A 22,518-nucleotide genomic window follows, 5' to 3' on the forward strand; every position below is an offset into this window, starting at 1 on the left:
TTTGTCATGACCGGGTCAGTTACACTTTGTGTAATGTGGATATTATTTGTTCTGACTGGGTCAGTTAAAATTTGTGTAATGTGGATATTATTTGTCCTGGCTGGGTCAGTTACATTTTGTTTAATGTGGATATTATTTGTCCTGACTGGGTCAGTAACAGTTTGTGTAATGTGGATATTATTTGTCATGACCGGGTCAGTTACACTTTGTGTAATGTGGATATTATTTGACAGGATTGGGTCAGTTACAGTTTGTGTAATACGGATATTATTGTGTAATGTTTATATTATTTGTCCTGACTGGGTCAGTTGCAGTTTGTGTAATGTAGATATTATTTGTCCTGACTGGGTCAGTTACAGTTTGTGTAATGTGGATATTATTTGTCCTGATTGGGTCAGTTACAGTTTGTGTAATGTAGATATTATTTGTCAGGATTGGGTCAGTTACAGTTTGTGTTATGTGGATATTATTTGTCCTGACTGGGTCAGTTATAGTTTTTGTAATGTGGATATTATTTGTCAGTATTGGGTCAGTTACAGTTTGTGTAATGTAGATATTATTTGTCAGGATTGGGTCAGTTACAGTTTGTGCAATACGGATATTATTGTGTAATGTGGATATTATTTGTTCTGACTGGGTCAGTTAAAATTTGTGTAATGTGGTTATTATTTATCCTGACTGGGTCAGTTACAGTTTGTGTAATGTGGATATTATTTGTCCTTATTTGATCAGTTACAGTTGGTGTAATGTGGATATTATTCAGTACGACTGACCTAATCACACTGTGTGATCACTGAAGCGGCGCTGTGGGTATATAGACACGGCTGCCGCTTACCTATTACAGGTAGTTGTGTATTGATTCCAGCAGAAAGCGGACTCGATAGTACATGTGTACTAGACAATCCGGATCAGTAAATCAACTGGACATTACACGGTAGCCCGTATGTGTTGATTGAGAAGGTTGCGATAAAGGTTTGCACCATGACTATTACAAAAGTATAACAACCATTTGGCGATCGCATCAGACACGTAGGATGCCGCCAAGGTACCAAGGTGATTTCCAGATCGGGAGAGTTGCTGTGACAATCCTGAAACATGTACAAGGACATTCTGTCTTTCTGGGGACTCTAAACTAAAACTGTAGGAGGTTAAAGTGTTTTATGCGATTAGTGTTGAAACCATTTTTGTTTGTGGCCAACTCTGGAATCCATCGGAATCGTAAAACATTGGGACTTACATTGTCAGTACAACGAGGATTACAAGGAGACAGGTATGGTGTTCTGAAGCTATCGTATTCCTGGCTATACATTATTCAGCAACAGTATAGATCGTGTTGGAATGCTTGTCGTGCTCTATATAGCACAGCTTCCTGTTACAGTAGAACTTATATATTGTCTTACCTAAGTCTCCTGTTGACCTATTCGATATGAGTATATGTATATTGTTTAGGTACCTGATAATGTGATATTTTGTTGTGTTGAGTGGAAACTACGACCCAACTTACAGGGTCTATTATAATATTTACACAATTCTTTGTCTGTCGTTTAACATAACCCTGCCCTGGTTCACAGTAGTTGTTGTTCATCTTCTATTCACCGGGAATAATATCAGTGACATTTATCTGTCCGTGTTCCACTTTAAAAGTACATTATTGTCGTGGTTTTGGAGTCATGAGGTTTTATTACCTCAAGTCATCTGTCCGTGGTTTGTTCTTATCTGAAACATTGTTATTGCAAAGTCATCTAAAGTCGTTTTGTTTTGTTGTTGTTATTAAAGTCATCTGTCCGTGGTTTGTTCGTTGTTGTTATTAAAGTCATCTGTCCGTGGTTTGTTCTCCATTGTTATTAAAGTCATCTGTCCGTGGTTTGTTCTCCATTGTTATTAAAGTCATCTGTCCGTGGTTTGTTCTCCATTGTTATTAAAGTCATCTGTCCGTGGTTTGTTCTCCATTGTTATTAAAGTCATCTGTCCGTGGTTTGTTCTCCATTGTTATTAAAGTCATCTGTCCGTGGTTTGTTCGTTGTTGTTATTAAAGTCATCTGTCCGTGGTTTGTTCGTTGTTGTTATTAAAGTCATCTGTCCGTGGTTTGTTCGTTGTTGTTATTAAAGTCATCTGTCCGTGGTTTGTTTGTTGTTGTTATTAAAGTCATCTGTCCGTGGTTTGTTTGTTGTTGTTATTAAAGTCATCTGTCCGTGGTTTGTTCTCCATTGTTATTAAAGTCATCTGTCCGTGGTTTGTTTGTTGTTGTTATTAAAGTCATCTGTCCGTGGTTTGTTCGTTGTTGTTATTAAAGTCATCTGTCCGTGGTTTGTTCTCCATTGTTATCAAAGTCATCTGTCCGTGGTTTGTTGTTGTTGTTATAAAGTCATCTGTCCGTGGTTTGTTCGTTGTTGTTATTAAAGTCATCTGTCCGTGGTTTGTTCTCCATTGTTATTAAAGTCATCTGTCCGTGGTTTGTTCGTTGTTGTTATTAAAGTCATCTGTCCGTGGTTTGTTCGTTGTTGTTATTAAAGTCATCTGTCCGTGGTTTGTTCGTTGTTGTTATTAAAGTCATCTGTCCGTGTTTGTTTGCATCTTCTGTGTTGTTGTTATTAAAGTCATCTGTCCGTGGTTTGTTCGTTGTTGTTATTAAAGTCATCTGTCCGTGGTTTGTTCTCCATTGTTATTCAAAGTCATCTGTCCGTGGTTTGTTTGTTGTTGTTATTAAAGTCATCTGTCCGTGGTTTGTTCGTTGTTGTTATTAAAGTCATCTGTCCGTGGTTTGTTTGTTCGTTGTTGTTATTAAAGTCATCTGTCCGTGGTTTGTTCGTTGTTGTTATTAAAGTCATCTGTCCGTGGTTTGTTCGTTGTTGTTATTAAAGTCATCTGTCCGTGGTTTGTTCGTTGTTGTTATTAAAGTCATCTGTCCGTGGTTTGTTCTCCATTGTTATTAAAGTCATCTGTCCGTGGTTTGTTCGTTGTTGTTATTAAAGTCATCTGTCCGTGGTTTGTTCTCCATTGTTATTAAAGTCATCTGTCCGTGGTTTGTTCGTTGTTGTTATTAAAGTCATCTGTCCGTGGTTTGTTCTTGTTCCATTGTTATTAAAGTCATCTGTCCGTGGTTTGTTTGTTGTTGTTATTAAAGTCATCTGTCCGTGGTTTGTTTCGTTGTTGTTATTAAAGTCATCTGTCCGTGGTTTGTTCTCCATTGTTATTAAAGTCATCTGTCCGTGGTTTGTTCTTGTTGTTATTAAAGTCATCTGTCCGTGGTTTGTTCGTTGTTGTTATTAAAGTCATCTGTCCGTGGTTTGTTCGTTGTTGTTATTAAAGTCATCTGTCCGTGGTTTGTTCTCCATTGTTATCAAAGTCATCTGTCCGTGGTTTGTTCGTTGTTGTTATTAAAGTCATCTGTCCGTGGTTTGTTCGTTGTTGTTATTAAAGTCATCTGTCCGTGGTTTGTTTGTTGTTGTTATTAAAGTCATCTGTCCGTGGTTTGTTCGTTGTTGTTATTAAAGTCATCTGTCCGTGGTTTGTTCGTTGTTGTTATTAAAGTCATCTGTCCGTGGTTTGTTCGTTGTTGTTATTAAAGTCATCTGTCCGTGGTTTGTTTGTTGTTGTTATTAAAGTCATCTGTCCGTGGTTTGTTTGTTGTTGTTATTAAAGTCATCTGTCCGTGGTTTGTTCTCCATTGTTATTAAAGTCATCTGTCCGTGGTTTGTTCGTTGTTGTTATTAAAGTCATCTGTCCGTGGTTTGTTCGTTGTTGTTATTAAAGTCATCTGTCCGTGGTTTGTTTGTTGTTGTTATTAAAGTCATCTGTCCGTGGTTTGTTTGTTGTTGTTATTAAAGTCATCTGTCCGTGGTTTGTTCGTTGTTGTTATTAAAGTCATCTGTCCGTGGTTTGTTTGTTGTTGTTATTAAAGTCATCTGTCCGTGGTTTGTTTGTTGTTGTTATTAAAGTCATCTGTCCGTGGTTTGTTTGTTGTTGTTATTAAAGTCATCTGTCCGTGGTTTGTTTGTTGTTGTTATTAAAGTCATCTGTCCGTGGTTTGTTTGTTGTTGTTATTAAAGTCATCTGTCCGTGGTTTGTTCGTTGTTGTTATTAAAGTCATCTGTCCGTGGTTTGTTTGTTGTTGTTATTAAAGTCATCTGTCCGTGGTTTGTTCGTTGTTGTTATTAAAGTCATCTGTCCGTGGTTTGTTCGTTGTTGTTATTAAAGTCATCTGTCCGTGGTTTGTTCGTTGTTGTTATTAAAGTCATCTGTCCGTGGTTTGTTCTTTTGTTGTTGTTATTAAAGTCATCTGTCCGTGGTTTGTTCGTTGTTGTTATTAAAGTCATCTGTCCGTGGTTTGTTCTCCATTGTTATTAAAGTCATCTGTCCGTGGTTTGTTCGTTGTTGTTATTAAAGTCATCTGTCCGTGGTTTGTTTCCGTTGTTGTTATTAAAGTCATCTGTCCGTGGTTTGTTCGTTTTGTTATTAAAGTCATCTGTCCGTGGTTTGTTCGTTGTTGTTATTAAAGTCATCTGTCCGTGGTTTGTTCGTTGTTGTTATTAAAGTCATCTGTCCGTGGTTTGTTCGTTGTTGTTATTAAAGTCATCTGTCCGTGGTTTGTTGTTGTTGTTATTAAAGTCATCTGTCCGTGGTTTGTTTCGTTGTTGTATATTAAAGTCATCTGTCCGTGGTTTGTTCGTCATTGTTATTAAAGTCATCTGTCCGTGGTTTGTTCGTGTTGTTTATTAAAGTCATCTGTCCGTGGTTTGTTTCGTTGTTGTTATTAAAGTCATCTGTCCGTGGTTTGTTTGTTGTTGTTATTAAAGTCATCTGTCCGTGGTTTGTTTGTTGTTGTTATTAAAGTCATCTGTCCGTGGTTTGTTTGTTGTTGTTATCAAAGTCATCTGTCCGTGGTTTGTTTGTTGTTGATATTAAAGTCATCTGTCCGTGGTTTGTTTGTTGTTGTTATTAAAGTCATCTGTCCGTTGTTGTTATTAAAGTCATCTGTCCGTGGTTTGTTTGTTGTTGTTATAAAGTCAATTGTTATTAAAGTCATCTGTCCGTGGTTTGTTTCGTTGTTGTTATTAAAGTCATCTGTCCGTGGTTTGTTTGTTGTTGATATTAAAGTCATCTGTCCGTGGTTTGTTCTCCATTGTTATTAAAGTCATCTGTCCGTGGTTTGTTTGTTGTTGTTATTAAAGTCATCTGTCCGTGGTTTGTTTGTTGTTGTTATTAAAGTCATCTGTCCGTGGTTTGTTTGTTGTTGTTATTAAAGTCATCTGTCCGTGGTTTGTTCTCCATTGTTATTAAAGTCATCTGTCCGTGGTTTGTTCGTTGTTGTTATTAAAGTCATCTGTCCGTGGTTTGTTCGTTGTTGTTATTAAAGTCATCTGTCCGTGGTTTGTTTTATTGTTATTAAAGTCATCTGTCCGTGGTTTGTTTGTTGTTGTTATTAAAGTCATCTGTCCGTGGTTTGTTCGTTGTTGTTATTAAAGTCATCTGTCCGTGGTTTGTTTGTTATTGTTATTAAAGTCATCTGTCCGTGGTTTGTTGTTGTTGTTATTAAAGTCATCTGTCCGTGGTTTGTTCGTTGTTGTTATTAAAGTCATCTGTCCGTGGTTTGTTCGTTGTTGTTATTAAAGTCATCTGTCCGTGGTTTGTTTTTGTTATTAAAGTCATCTGTCCGTTGTTGTTGTAAAGTCATGTTGTTTGTTCGTTGTTGTTATTAAAGTCATCTGTCCGTGGTTTGTTTTGTTGTTGTTATTAAAGTCATCTGTCCGTGGTTTGTTGTCCATTGTTATTAAAGTCATCTGTCCGTGGTTTGTTCGTTGTTGTTATTAAAGTCATCTGTCCGTGGTTTGTTCGTTGTTGTTATTAAAGTCATCTGTCCGTGGTTTGTTCTCCATTGTTATTAAAGTCATCTGTCCGTGGTTTGTTTGTTGTTGTTATTAAAGTCATCTGTCCGTGGTTTGTTTGTTGTTGTTATTAAAGTCATCTGTCCGTGGTTTGTTCGTTCATTGTTATTAAAGTCATCTGTCCGTGGTTTGTTTGTTTTTATAAAGTCATCTGTCCGTGGTTTGTTTGTTGTTATTAAAGTCATCTGTCCGTGGTTTGTTTGTTGTTGTTATTAAAGTCATCTGTCCGTGGTTTGTTTCATTGTTATTAAAGTCATCTGTCCGTGGTTTGTTTATTGTTATTAAAGTCATCTGTCCGTGGTTTGTTCGTTGTTGTTATTAAAGTCATCTGTCCGTGGTTTGTTTTGTTGTTGTTATTAAAGTCATCTGTCCGTGGTTGTTTGTTGTTGTTATTAAAGTCATCTGTCCGTGGTTTGTTTGTTGTTGTTATTAAAGTCATCTGTCCGTGGTTTGTTCTCCATTGTTATTAAAGTCTCTGTCGTGTTGTTCCGTGGTTTGTTCGTCTGTGTTGTTGTTATTAAAGTCATCTGTCCGTGGTTTGTTCGTTGTTGTTATTAAAGTCATCTGTCCGTGGTTTGTTCTCCATTGTTATTAAAGTCATCTGTCCGTGGTTTGTTTGTTGTTGTTATTAAAGTCATCTGTCCGTGGTTTGTTCTCCATTGTTATTAAAGTCATCTGTCCGTGGTTTGTTCGTTGTTGTTATTAAAGTCATCTGTCCGTGGTTTGTTCGTTGTTGTTATTAAAGTCATCTGTCCGTGGTTTGTTCTGTTGTTGTTATTAAAGTCATCTGTCCGTGTTTGTTTTGTTGTTATTAAAGTCATCTGTCCGTGGTTTGTTGTTATTGTTATTAAAGTCATCTGTCCGTGGTTTGTTCGTTGTTGTTATTAAAGTCATCTGTCCGTGGTTTGTTCGTTGTTGTTATTAAAGTCATCTGTCCGTGGTTTGTTCTCCATTGTTATTAAAGTCATCTGTCCGTGGTTTGTGTTTTTGTTATTAAAGTCATCTGTCCGTGGTTTGTTCGTTGTTGTTATTAAAGTCATCTGTCCGTGGTTTGTTTCTTGTTGTTTAAAGTCATCTGTCCGTGTTTGTTTTTGTTATTAAAGTCATCTGTCCGTGGTTTGTTTGTTGTTGTTATTAAAGTCATCTGTCCGTGGTTTGTTCGTTGTTGTTATTAAAGTCATCTGTCCGTGGTTTGTTCGTTGTTGTTATTAAAGTCATCTGTCCGTGGTTTGTTCGTTGTTGTTATTTTGTATAGTATCTGTCCGTGGTTTGTTTGTTGTTGTTATCAAAGTCATCTGTCCGTGGTTTGTTCTCCATTGTTATTAAAGTCATCTGTCCGTGGTTTGTTTGTTGTTGTTATTAAAGTCATCTGTCCGTGGTTTGTTCTCCATTGTTATCAAAGTCATCTGTCCGTGGTTTGTTTGTTGTTGATATTAAAGTCATCTGTCCGTGGTTTGTTCTCCATTGTTATTAAAGTCATCTGTCCGTGGTTTGTTCGTTGTTGTTATTAAAGTCATCTGTCCGTGGTTTGTTCGTTGTTGTTATTAAAGTCATCTGTCCATAGTTGGACACACTATGGTGTTATGAAGATATTGTATACCTGGCTTGCCATTATTCAACAAAGGTATCGTGTTGGAATGATTGTCATGCTCTAGATAGCACAGCTCCCTGTGACAATAGAACTTATATATTGTTTTACATACGTCTCCTGTTGACTTGACTTATTCGATATGAATATATTATTTAGCTGATAATGTGATCTTTGTTGTGTTGAGTGGTAACTACGACCCCACTTTTACAAATTATCAGTTCAATTAATATTTACATAAACTCTTTCCTGTCCTATAACATGAGCCAGCCCTAGTTCACAGCAGTATATATTCATCTATTCCCCAGGAACAATATCAGTGACATTAGTCTTCAGTCGTCTGTAACCAAAATACAGTTATAAAATTTGGGAATTATAAAGCTTGCAAGTTTTAATAAATAACCCATGTTAAACTAACCAAGTGTACCATAACGTAAATATCAGGGTTAATCTATCTTATTTGACCCAATATACCCAACGTGTTACCAGAGTTATACATTCACCTGACAGCATATACCTCAATGTGTTACCATGGTTACGGTACTATCATCATAGCTTTTATAAACTGACATTGAAGTCTGTGTATCCCACACATGTTATGATATGAACAGAGTGCTTACTGCTGTGCAGAAATGTTCTCGATTATAAAGAACTTATCGATCCTGCTTCAAGTCTAAGTTAGCAATTGTTGTCTTTGTTTGTGTCCTACCTGATATTACATGTTCATTATGTAAGCGTACTAATAAGTGTATGGTGACGTACTCCATATTTACTTTAAAGTCAACACTTCCTGCTGTTTGTGTGACTAGTGAAGCATTAACTATCGTCAGATCGACAACAATTTGAACACAATTTACAAAACCAAGGACGTTATCAAGTAGCTGTAATGATCTTTTTGATAGGTAAAACGCAGAAAATTAGCTTCACAAATAAAGTGCACAGTTTGCAAATTGAAATCATTGAAACATAGGAAGTTTCCATTAATATAAGTCACCTCTGAAAAAAAATACTGAATGGAAGCTATTACAACCTTACTGAAGGCTGTAAACGAAATATATTAGTAAAGGAGTAAATGTTAGATCTTCTGTTTCTTAAACAATACATATTATATATATGTTTGCAAGACGACTTTACTTAATTATCTCTTTTATAAACACACAATTGATCGTCTGCATACCTGAGATAGTTGGGTCTATGCCTTGATAAGACAAGGTCCTTTCTCCATAGCCGACTCTTGAACCGGCCATGGAGACTGTTTCAGGTAATTTACCGATCAGGAAGACACAATTTATCACAGAGGAAGCATTCATCTATAGACACCGGGACATCACGAATACATAGATGTTCGGTCCCACTCCTAAGGGAGAAGCGCCCTGTGCCGGAGTAACGTTGAAATTGGACCCCCAAAAACCGTTAAAAACTGAACTTTAAGCGCACTTTTCACGCCGACCCGTTGGAAATGGACCCCGTTGAAAGGTGTCCCCATAAGAACTCGTTTTATTATTACGTAACCCAACTTTCCCGATGACTGGCCTCTGTCGACTCTATCTATCTATCTTACTTTGGAAAAAATAAATGCCAAAATTAAAGGTCTTTATTTTTATCAAAAGCCAAGATTTTATTTTTTTGCACATTTCTATCGATTTTTTATGATACTATGAAGAAAATAAGTGCAGAAATTAGCAAAAGGTTATCAGTCAAATACATTAGTTAGTTTGGATTGGTTTATTTTTGTTTTACGTCCTATTAGCAGTCAGGGTCATGTCAGGACGTGCCGGGTTCAGGAGGTAGAGGAGCTAGAGTACCTAGAGAAAAACCACACCACACACCACACCACACACCACACCACACCACACAACACAACACACAACACCACAACACAACAACACACAACAACACAACACAACAACACCATACGACAACACAACACAACATCACACAACAACATCACACAACAACATAACACACAACCTCACACATTAACACAACTCAACATCACACAACACAACAAAACACCAATACAATAACCAGGACGAGGATATTTGTATGGAGCAAGGCCATGTCCAGGATATCTTTGTGAAGTCGTACACAGATGTTCCATACACATTTGTGGGAACGGAGCAATAGATCCGAGTGTGTTTAACCTTCTATGTGACACCGAGAATTTCGCTGAAAGTTGTTGTTATGTTGAAGTACTTGTAAGTTGCATGTACATATTTATGCACAACAGGCATTTTTCAGATTATTAAGGGACTTCTATCAAAATATTGTGTGAATTTGAGTCTCGGAAAGATATTTGTGGTAAACGTCGAAATAGTTTTAAGTACATACTCATAGAGATACGTGCATGCGCATCTGTCACGAAAACTTTTATTAAAATTTCAATACTTGAGTGGTATTGTTGGCCTTGTTATGTTTATATATATTAAACATCTCCTGAAGAGCAGCGATAGCTGCGAAAACGCTAGAGATTGCAGACTTGTTTTGACTTTTTAATGCCTACAAGTTGTGTTCCTGTAAGCAGCCCTCATTTATAAGGCGATTTCAGTTGTTTGTCAAATATAATTTGTGACGTAAAATAAATCGTCGTCGAATATAATCATAAAACAAACATTACAAATCAGATTTTTAGTTTTGTAACACTATCCACTATTCACATAGTGCAAACTTTATATGCAGTTTATCACAACATTCTTTTTTATTTACTGTGTTACCTCAGTGTTATATAGCAATTCCTCAGTTTGAGAACACTTAACAGTATCTATACGGACGGACGGACGGACAAAATGACTATAGAAAAATGAAAGTTTTGAAGTGTCGTATTCTTCGTTATAAACACACAAGCACCTAAAATATTTAACTGAGGTATTTGTTACGACGATAATACCAGCACAGAAGGGGCGCTTATATTAGGAATGGCGATGATAGAATTCGAGAATTATGTTTGTGCAACAGCTTTATATGTGTATATACACTAACTAGAGTCACTTTTCAACAGACCATCCGTTGAGAGTTTGCCAAGGTCATTTTTCAACGGTCATTTTTCAACAGACCTGCCGTTGAGAATTGACCCTAGACGCTGTCAATTTTCATCGGCATGTTCAATTTTCAACGTCATTCGGGGTCCGTTTTCAACGTTGAAAACTGACCCGAGGTAAATTTTCAACGGAGGTCAATTTTCAACGTTACACCGGCATCATGACGAGTTTTAATTAAACATCTACTTGATAACTATAGTGAAGCTAAAGGCAACGGATCCACTTCACATTAAAAGTATTTTGTTATTTCACTAACCAGCATCTGAGAAGGTTCTTTGTTGTAAGGTCTATCGTCTAAAGTATGTTTCTGTTACTTGGATGCAGAAAGCAGTAAAACACATATATTGCATGAAGGAAAATGGATAAGTTAATGATTACAGATTGATTCAATAAATTTTGGTAGCTATGGTGATACTGTGTGATCACGTAGTAAAACGGAAAGTTACCGGGAAACTAGTTACTCAGTATACAGTTATCAAACTCTGGATAACTCACTGTTATAGAAGTCTACCTTAATTTTATCTAGAATTCCGTTTTCACGAGTTACCCTGGTCCACTAGTTTCTCAAAGATATATAAAGTTACAGTCAATGTTTCTGTGCGAAATGTAAGAATCTCAGTTTTAAACTACTTTGATGTAAGCGGATCTATGTTCAGTATACGATACTTTGAGAAGTCATGATTGATTTTTATCACTAAAGTGTGCTGACCTGTTTGGAGACATTTTATGGTTTTTATATTGTGTAATATGTTACGTCTGTAATTAAGTGATATTTCCGACCTTCCTGCCGGTCTGTATAATAGTTTTCTTTATTTGTTGAGATCACATTTATCATAGATTAGTTACCAGAGTAGTTTTCGTATGCCCCAATAGGATATGATCAAATGATTATTTCACTCGGCTCGATGACTTTACCAAATTCCTAATTTGATTCTTTATCTTTATATTGTAAAAATAACCTGAAGTTCAATGTATATGAATTGGTCTACACGGGTTCTAACTAGGCAGCTATACATAGGTCGATACGATTAAGTTATTATCTAACACAGATCTGGGTTAAATCTGCTCTAACTATTGTTATAAACTACTGACAGAGACTCCTTATAGTGCATGGTATTATTATATAAAGCATTTCGTGATTTAGGACTCGAAACAGATGCACAGAATGCAATGATGTCAAGTCACCCCAAACTAAAGCTATTTTGTTATTGTAAAACCCTAAATTTCTGTTAAAGAAAGACTCGTCTGGTCTGCTTTAAAGAATATTGCATTTGGGATTTTAGCAAAGAACAAAAGGCAACAGCTCTGTCCGGTCACGATGTTCTGGTTGTCGACCGTCGCCCCCGTCTGCTTTTGGAGCCCTCCCCTATTCGTCCCACCTTATTCTTTTAACGATTCGATTTGAAATGCCTTCTGTGAGGACTCTCTAGATGTCACCACATAATGTTGACTATGGAACTCATTAGCCTATACTAATCACGCGAATTCTGATCATAATGATCTTCATGACGAACCAGATTTCATTGTTTGACCGTTAACAGTTAAGAGCACGTATCACAAAGGCGATGTAAATCTGATCTGGAGTTTTAAATCACAGTCTAAATGACCTGAATATTACCAGCTCATATAAAGCGATGTCGTCAGCTTTAGGAAGCACATAAAAACAAAATGGTGTTGGGAAAATATATGTGTATAATTTTGAAAACGATAAATAAACTATCATTAGTATTTACTTAAACCTCAATAAATTAAAAATGAAATAGATGTGGGAAATCCCCAAGCCGACACGCTGGGTTGGATTTAAACTAAGTGTATAGTGATGTTATGATCTTATAACACTTATTTAAAGGCTCTAAGTTGCATTTATTGATTAACCTAGTGTGCATAACGTTACAATTCATTTGGCGAATGAACATAACAGCTTCAAATAAGCAAATTACAAATAAGCATAGCAGATTGTTTTTACTAAGTACTAATGTCACATTATGTAACGAATTGATTGAGATCAGCAATTTCCACTGCATCTAAAGAATAAATATATCATATTGATAAAGTTCAGTTGACAGTTATGGGGCAGTGCCTTTATTATTGAATACAGAAAATTACAACTCACATGTCATGTTATTAACTCTGATATAACATTATTTATCTGCATATCATCAACCAATAAAAGTGTAAACAAGCAATGCTTGATTGAGCCTCTTACAAATATGTTAGCTTACCATGCATGAGGTGTTCCCACACTTGTTCTAATAGACGGAACGTGATTCAGAATGAATTAGAAGGACGACAGCTAATGTCAGCAGTTTTGTCATAATGTGTTACCAGATTGCGATATTGTCACTTTATCATTTAAAATGACGAGGAAAGGTGACAGTTCATTTATTACTAGTGTTGGTCTACATTATAATATCCTTTTGTGGCAGGTTGTAATTTGATACTTTTCAATTAACTCTCTGCACTGTTGTCTTAGAGCCAAAATCAAATCAAGTTTATTATAATTTTCCCCTACATCCATCGTCAATCGGTGGGTGTTTGTACTTATTTAACGTTTGTTAACAGTCAGTGCCGGTAGTTTGTAAAATAAAATGTGCCTATTACCAATTAAATGTTTGTACCAGGATGTCTTTATGAAAGCATCAAAACCAACAGTTTGTTGTATTTTTTTTTCTTCTAAAATATATTATTAACTAACCGTTAATAGTTTCATGTACAAAACGGTTGACATTAACTTGGCTCTGCTGCGGTTTTGGATAACATATCTTTTTACTAAATATTAAATTTAAACTCCGATGTACACGATTACAACTTGGATATCAATCAGTCCGATCAATATCGCGCCGTGTGTGAGCTGTTCTCGTTATACCGAGGTGTTATTATATAGCACATTAGTGTCAGCTCGTGTTAGTCAATACACAATTGTGTTCACCGATACACTCTGCCATTGTTCTAACCAGGCCCCTTATGTAACGCAAGTATCCCTGTTTTAAAACAAATGATAAATAAATTAATACAGAGACATAAATAAAAACAAAACCGGAAGAAATACCGGAAAACATCATTTCCGTCGTAAAAAAGGATGTACTATGAACAAGAACGTATGTTTTGATTACTTAAGGAAATGTCAACATCTCGGAACAATGCCGTTTTTGAAAGTTTCAAGTTCCGGTTTATGAGGAAAATCTTGTCTCGATCAAAATAACAAAATCATCTGATAAATACAGAATAAAACAAATAAATGGGGGTTTATACTATTTTGATTATAAAGTGGTCACCATTTGTATCCATAAACCAGTGCTTTCTAGAGGACCTGGGAAACGACAGCGACTTTATCAAGGTAATGCTGGGGATTCCACATTCTAAATGTTATCTGTCTATATCATTGGTATAATTACCATGAAATAATTATAATACTGATATTATCACAAAGTAAATATTATCTCTAATATTACCATGAAATAATTATAATCACTGATATTACCACAAAGTAATTATAATCACTGATATTACCACAAAGTAATTATAATCACTAATATTACCATGAAGTGATTATAATCATTGATATTACCACAAAGTAATTATAATCACTAATATTGCCATGAAGTGATTAAATTATAATCACTGATATTACCACAAAGTAATTATAATCACTAATATTACCATGAAGTGATTATAATCATTGATATTACCACAAAGTAATTATTATCACTAATATTGCCATGAAGTGATTATAATCACTAATATTACCACAAAGTAATTATAATCACTAATATTACCATGAAGTGATTATAATCACTGATATTACCACAAAGTAATTATAATCACTAATATTGCCATGAAGTGATTATAATCACTGATATTACCACAAAGTAATTATAATCACTCAGTGATTGTAATCACTGATATTACTAAAAAGTAATGATAATCACTAATATTACCACAAAGTAATTATAATCACTAATATTACCACAAAGTAATCATAATCACTAATATTACCACAAAGTAATTATAATCACTGATATTACCACAAAGTAATTATAATCACTAATATTACCACAAAGTAATTATAATCACTGATATTACCACAAAGTAATTATAATCACTAATATTACCACAAAGTAATTATAATCACTGATATTACCACAAAGTAATCATAATCACTAATATTACCACAAAGTAATTATAATCACTGATATTACCACAAAGTAATTATAATCACTAATATTACCATGAAGTGATTATAATCACTGATATTACCACAAAGTAATTATAATCACTAATATTGCCATGAAGTGATTATAATCACTGATATTACCACAAAGTAATTATAATCACTCATGATTATCACTGATATTACAAAAGTAATATAATCACTAATATTACCACAAAGTAATTATAATCACTGATATTACCAAAAAGTAATATAATCACTAATATTACCACAAAGTAATTATAATCACTAATATTGCCATGAAGTGATTATAACCACTCAGTGATTGTAATCACTGATATTACCACAAAGTAATTATAATCACTGATTTTACTACAAAGTAATTATAATCACTGATATTTCCACAAAGTAATTATAATCACTAATATTACCATGAAGTGATTATAATCACTGATATTACCACAAAGTAATTATAATCACTAATATTGCCATGAAGTGATTATAATCAGTGATATTACCACAAAGTAATTATAACATCATGATTGTAATCACTGATATTACTAAAAAGTAATGATAATCACTAATATTACCACAAGTATTATAATCACTATATTACCACAAAATAATTATAATCACTGATATTACACAAAGTAATTATAATCACTGATATTACCAAAAGTAATTATAATCACTGATATTACCACAAAGTAATTGTAATCACTGATATTACCACAAAGTAATTATAATCACTGATTTTACTACAAAGTAATTATAATCACTGATATTTCCACAGTCATTATAATCACTGATACTACCACAAAATAATTATAATCACTGATATTTCCACAGTCATTATAATCACTGATACTACCACAAAATAATTATAATCACTGATATTTCCACAGTCATTATAATCACTGATACTACCACAAAATAATTATAATCACTGATATTACTAAAAAGTAATTATGATTACTGATATAACCATAAAGTTATTATAATGTGTGATGATAAAGCTCCTTTTCTATTTATTGATTATAACATAGCGGTCATAAATGTTCGTGGAATAGAGAAAAAATGCAATAAATTGGGTAGCGGAAGAGATGCTTGTGAGTGGAAGACCAGTTGAAAATTTGATATTGGACAACATGTAATATTTGTATCTTCTTGTGTAATATAGATAGTTTCATCCACTTTCAAATTATTCTGTTATCGGAACCAGATTTTCATTCTAGACGTATTTATATATTTGCTTTTCGTGTCAAATTATGCTGTCATGTTACTAAAAATGGAACGATCCTTAAATAGAATATACAAATCAAATATTACCTTAAACGAAAAATAAGAAGTAACTGTGGCAATTTTACATACACATTTAAGTGCTGCTCATCATCTATAGAGGAAATTAAATGGTGGAATGCCATCATCCGAAAATCTTTATAACATGTCATTTAAAGACGGAAATTTGTTGCTAAGGGAATCGTCTTTTGATAGTTAAGCGGCTTTTATCACTGTGCTTGAGCTTTCCTTATTAATCCGATTCTATTGTGTACGGATTTAGGTACTCGTCCCAGCAGTATCACACACGGCTGGACCTGTCGTGTTCCGAAGGTCGCTAATAACTGTGCGTTCCATTTGTGAAAGTGATACGGCACCGCCAAATGGAACGCGTTTGGATTTTTCCATGATGGCGGCACTTATATGAAAGATACGCTTCGAATATAAAATCCAAGTATTTTAGGTGTTTACAATGAAATGGATATAAAAGTAAAACATTAAAAGTTTCGGAATACATTGCAATAAATAATCCATGTAGTTTTATAGGATAAAGATAATCTCTGTCTTGTTTTCAACAAAGAAAACAGTCCGATCACAAATGAAAATTCTCGGGTACACCATCTTGGATCCAAGTGGTACGCTTCTGAAAGCGAACCACTTGTACCGGTACAGTTGCGGTGGCCATTTGAGATACAACAGATTCGTATCGATACAACTGGTACGAATCTGCAAATGGAACGCACGGCTAAGAACATAAGCAATGTCGACAAAGGAAGGTTTTGAACACTTTAGTAGATTTTATTTACAATTTATTTCAAAGGTCGGTTAGTTAGCGTCAAACTGTGAAAGTGGTCGTCGATGTGTCTCCTTACATATACGTTATTTGGTTACAAAATGGTTATTTTAAAATTAACTGAATATTGTGTTGTCTTTATAACGAATAAGGGTATTTATATACCGATAATTTGTCGTTTCTGTTTTAATTTTGAGCGTTTTTTATATTTACGTCGACATATTAATGTTTTATGTGATGGTGTTGAGTATCAATGATCACATACTGTATTATGTGTTGTGTTACATAGCTGTCATGTTGTGTTGACGAGGTTGGAATTGTTATATTACTAATGAGGACCAGCTGGTAATTTAATTATATCATAGGTCCACTTACTATATCGTATTCCACTAAAACTATTAAAATCAAAAGTACAGGTTCTACTTGATTATCGCATTTTGAATACATTTGATAATTATTGATTGATTTGAACCACAAAAGTACTCACACACATTTTTGAAAACTAAGAATACATGATATAATTTATATGTAATGTATGTATACAATTTAAAGTTAGTCAATTTGATATAAAGTAATTTAATTATTGAGTTCTAGATCAAGCTCAGTGTAAAGAATATAACAATACATTGCATTTATTACATAGCTATCACACTGGTAATTTGTCAATGTGTCCTTCACCTTCTGTACTGTTTATTATGACTTTATTAAATCCTATTTCACCACCTTTAGCCAGGGATATTGAACATAGGCCATGTGTTTGTGGTTTACTGTTGATACCTGAGAAGTACAGGTCAGGAATTTACACCTGGTATCGGTGGTTAGGGCCGCACGCCCTGTGTGGTAGCGCTCCCTACCTGGAGCAGGAAATGTAGCCAATACACACGTTCATCCGATCTTGGCATTTTTTTTCTGAAACACCATGCCGAGAATTTTGATATAGTGATATGGAAAGTTCACGTGTGCCTGTAAAATTAAAACTGTAGTTGGTTGTGAGGCCTAATGTATGACGTCCTCGTACTGAAATTTACATTAATTAGTTTTTATTTATTTTATTTGAATCGAATACCAGTCAATGATTTGCAAGTTTCTATCGAAATCATGACCCGAGAAAATACATAGGACACAAGGATGTAATTGTATTGGGGCGAGTTTAGCTGACACACTCCGACACATAAACCATTGTTAACACTCTATCTAATGAGTCTATAGACGTGGGCTTGTCCGTCACGTTTCCAGTTCTCTGGTACAGAAAAACTTTATATCTTGTGTCAATCGGAATTATTCTTTAAGCAGAACAGTGCAAACAAATGTGCCTAGTTTTGATTTAAAAGTCATAAAGTAAGGGCGATGTAAGAAGGCACTAATTGATTGTGTAACCTAATCTGTCGATAGTGGGGGTTCGGATGATGGAAGAGTTGTATGTGTGAGACATGGTAGTACCTGGTCACATTAACATCTCAGTACTCCGACACCAATGGCCAGTACACGTAATGCTGATCAATCGCAACTCAGATCTGTAGTGAGAACGAAAGAGGACATTGCTTCCGTAGTTGTTTATGCTATTTCACTGGTATATTTATTTGAATCATTATACCATTTCATTTTGACTAGAACCAAAGAAAATTTCAGATTTGGTTTTCCTACCGATATTGCTTGTTTCCATAAAGTAAATAATCGATATATTATTGAAATTGTTAGCTTACACTAACTAGTGTTGCGATTATGGTTTTACTTCCCACGTCAATTTTATTGAAAATCTATATTCTTACCAACCAAGTGTTATCTTTAGTTGCTTCATCAAGTGGTAATGTTTGTAGGTAATCAATACTGACTGATCATCCAACAAAATGGACCAACCAGGTGACGAATCGACAAAAGATGGCGATGCCAAGTCTGGCAATGTAACAGACAATAAGGGAGGTGGTGTGTCTACAGAGGAGCTCCAGAAACAACGCCGAGAGAGAAAGCCTAACTTCTATTGTCGTATGGTCACCAATCATCCCTATAGGAGTTTCTGTAAGTCATGCTATTAATAAATGCAACATTTTATCATAAACTTGGAACTTATGTACAGAGGTCATTCTGCCTCTTTCATGTGTTACAATAAAATATTATAACATATCTATTGAGATGAGGTTCTGCGGCTTGTTTACAGTAAGCCATGCGTCTAACACAATCATTTGGTGTCTAACTCTTGGCCCCTTATAAGATGAACTCTACATACCGAAATTGTTTTTCTTCTATCTTATGCTAACTAGTGTAGCATTTCAGTTCAACACTCGTAATTTATATATAAATATTTATCAGTATATATTTGTATTTTGTCAATGCCAATGATATCCTTAAAGATGCTCCACCGCTGACAAATGGTATTTTTTCACTATCAAAAACAGGAGCAGACGATTAAGTATTTTTCTTCAGTTACAAAAGTTACTTACTTTACATCATTACCACCGTTGAAAAGTTTGAGCTTCTAATTTTAATTCAAGTTAAAAATATGAAAAATAATTAATTGCATCCCGAAAAAATTCCGTGACACTATATCCTATATGGAATGATGTACTGATTGCGCATGCATCAAAGGAAAATAAATTATTTATCATTATTTTTTGTGTTAATTAGACATATATACACACGATTAAACACCAATTATGGTTCAAATAATGAATATCATTTATGCTCTATCTTTAATATCTAAACACTAGACATTATATCATGTTGTTTTTAGTGGAGCGGCTAAGCATGAAAATCGTCCAAAGTTTGAAGAAAGCATGAAACTTTGCATATGGCTTCTTCAGGACATAAAGTTTCAGGAAAAATGGACCCCAAAAATTCATGGCCCCTAGCGGCCGCCATATTGGTTTTCAAAATGGCCGCTAAAAACCACCTTCTGTGACCCATAACTCACGTTTTATACCAGTTAAACCCAAACTTTAAACGTCTACACCCATATTGTTGATACTTAGGAACAGTATGGTAGTGTTTAACTTCACGTAGAAGGACCGCCATTTTGTATTTCAAGATGGCCGCCAACTTTGCGAGCTATATCTTTATACATAATGCATTTAAATGGATAAGCTGACTTAAGCAAACATAGTGAGAGAACTTATATTTGTGTAGTGTTTGATACATTAATAATTTGATTCTTATTTTAATTTCAATATGATCGCCATTTTGAAATCCAAGATTAACAAGTTAACATTTTTAAACGTCTACACCCATGTTATTGGTACTTATTATTAGTGATACTTAGGATCATTATCTGGTAGTGTTAAACTTCTTGTAAAAATACCGCCATTTTCCATTCCAAGATGGAAGCCAAACTACCTACATGTGCCTATTTCTATATATAATAATAATATAATGATTGGCTAAGCTGACTTGAAGCAAATAAAACACCTACAAATACAATGAGTATTTATATTCTGTAGCTTTTGATACAAAATAATTCGATTCTTATTTAGTTTTCAAAATGGCCGCCAATCTGTGTGATGGAGAAATATCAGACTTGCAGGCAGAAGTACTAAATGCAAGGATATCATTTGGGATTCGTCTTCCAAAGAAGACTTCATGGATGAAATGGTCGCATTTATATTGCATAACCACGTTCATGCCCGGCCGTCAACCGCATCTCAGGCAATTTGATGTAGATTCAGGGGAAGATATTATCTCCATTGTTAATAATCAGATAAAATGTCAGGAAACTGGTGCGATGTAATCCCCAACCACTCCAATATCAGGAGACTCCACTTAAGGAAGGACTCCGAGTAACTTCATAGCAAGGTTTTGCCACCAAAGCTTGGATGTCTACCTCGTCTGACATAACCCCTTGTGGTACGTCTGTCAGTTTGACAGTAGTGGCACTAGAATTAACCACTAATAAGTCCTTGCGAAGATAGTCATAAGTGTTAGCTGAACCTCCGAGCTAGAACTCCCAATTTCATTAATGAAGATGAAGGTGGAGAATGCAAGACAGATGATGGTGTTGAATTAAGAACAAATATGAAGTGCTATTCTAGCAGTGCAGTATATGAAAACTGAATCCACCTAAATCGCATAGCCATCGTCAGTAAAGCATGCATACGGCACCAAGTACTGGGTGATAATACATGGGGTTCTACAACCCCAGCTCCTCAAAAAGTATAGCGATTGCCACGAAAAGGCACTAAGTAAATTGAAAGACATCATAAAAAGAGAAAAAAAATAAAGAAGCCCTAGCCATTAAAATAAAAATACTTTCATCAACTTTGCTAAAGGCAGGTAGGGATGGTTGAAGAAAGAACATACACATGAGACATAAGGTTGATTGTGTTTTCAGACACCATAAGGTGAAATGTGTGTCTAGATGTTCTCAAGTTGTTATGGATGACTTGACAGTTCCATAGCAGTTACGCTATGAGGAAAGATTGAAAGGAGGAAGGCGAATTATTAAGGTTTGGTAGAAGATACCAATACCCTAGAATGTGGGAATGAGTGTTCCTATTTTCTGCACGTTTAACTTAAAAGTTATTGCCAACATTGAAAGTAATGGGTAGTGACAAGAAATCAATTATGGATTTACTGTCAAAAACAGAAGAGAATGCGCCCCATGGATCGCAGAAGAAGTGACAACATATGACTTATGTGTTATCTGAAAAATGAGCAGTGGTTTGGTCAATCGCTGTTGACTTGCGACTTTGAGGATGTTCCAGTTGGGCATTCGATAAAGCCCATGGAAGATGATCCTCTGATGACGCCAGTAGAGTTGCAATTCAAGGCATTTCTTATATACAGTATCAACATTTTTAGAGTGTTAACTTGATTTTGTCCTCGATGAATTACAGAGTGAAATACGGAAACAACTTTAATTTAAACGGTCATCTTGGATTTCAAAATGGCGGTCATGTTGAAATTAAAATAAAAATGAAATCATTTATGTATCAAACACTACAAAAATATAAGTACTCTCACAATATTTGCTTAAAGTCAGCTTTTCCATTTAAATGCATTATATATCAAGATGTAGCTCGCAAAGGTGCGGCCATCTTGAAATACAAAATGGCGGTCCTTCTACGTGAATGTTCAAAAGTATCAATAATATGGGTTTAGACGTTTAAAGTTTTGGTTTAGCTGGTATAGAAAGTGAGTTATGGGTATCAGAATTAGGTTTTTGGTGGCTATTTTGAAAATCAATATGTCGGCCGCTAGGGGCCATGATTTTTTGGGGTCCATTTTCCCCTGAAACCTTATGTCCCAAAGAAGCCATATGCAAAGTTTCATGCTTTCTTCAAACTTTGAACGATTTTGCCGAAAAATCGACCTTAGCCGCTCCACTATTTCATACATGTTCACCATTACTAATATCCGTATATTATTGTTGTTACTTATTTATAATCACTAAAGAACAAACATTTATTACCCTAGCGGTGTTTGGAGAGCTGTCAGGGTACATTTAGGTAGCCCTGAGGTCAGTCCCCCACAACATATAACCTCACACAGGAGCTCACTCTCAACTTTCACTCATCACTTTCAATTTTCTTATAAATCTTGTTGCATATCTTACATCGTGATTCGTTTTCATACATTATAATCAAACATTATTTTGGAGTATACATTTTGGGCTTGTTTTGATATTAATGATAAATATAAATGATATATTTTGATATACGTCTCTTCTATAGCGTATGTTACTGCTGCTTGTAAAGTTGCTATAGATTTCCGTGACTGTATTGTATTATAATCATTCCACGTTTGTCAATATGTCGATGCTTATATACAAATGTTT

At 34.9% G+C, this 22,518-nt stretch overlaps 1 protein-coding gene across 4 annotated transcripts in view; it reads left to right on the plus strand.

Moving 5' to 3' along the window:
• Positions 1 to 832: 832 nt before the first annotated feature.
• Positions 833 to 22,518, plus strand: part of LOC138319293 (protein dispatched homolog 1-like) — a 36,447-nt gene continuing 14,761 nt past the window's right edge. For 2 of the 4 annotated variants that reach the window (XM_069262339.1, XM_069262343.1), the window contains exons 1-2: positions 833 to 1,270; positions 18,572 to 18,770. In XM_069262339.1, coding sequence (XP_069118440.1) covers positions 18,602 to 18,770 — 169 coding nt within the window. In that variant the 5' untranslated portion in view covers positions 833 to 1,270; positions 18,572 to 18,601. Of the gene's footprint in view, positions 1,271 to 13,734; positions 13,850 to 18,152; positions 18,325 to 18,571; positions 18,771 to 22,518 lie in introns of those variants that run through there. The other 2 variants (XM_069262341.1, XM_069262342.1) reach the window with 2 other exon arrangements.

The sequence above is a fragment of the Argopecten irradians genome, chromosome 3, assembly GCF_041381155.1.
Source record: "Argopecten irradians isolate NY chromosome 3, Ai_NY, whole genome shotgun sequence".
NCBI lineage: Eukaryota > Metazoa > Mollusca > Bivalvia > Pectinida > Pectinidae > Argopecten > Argopecten irradians.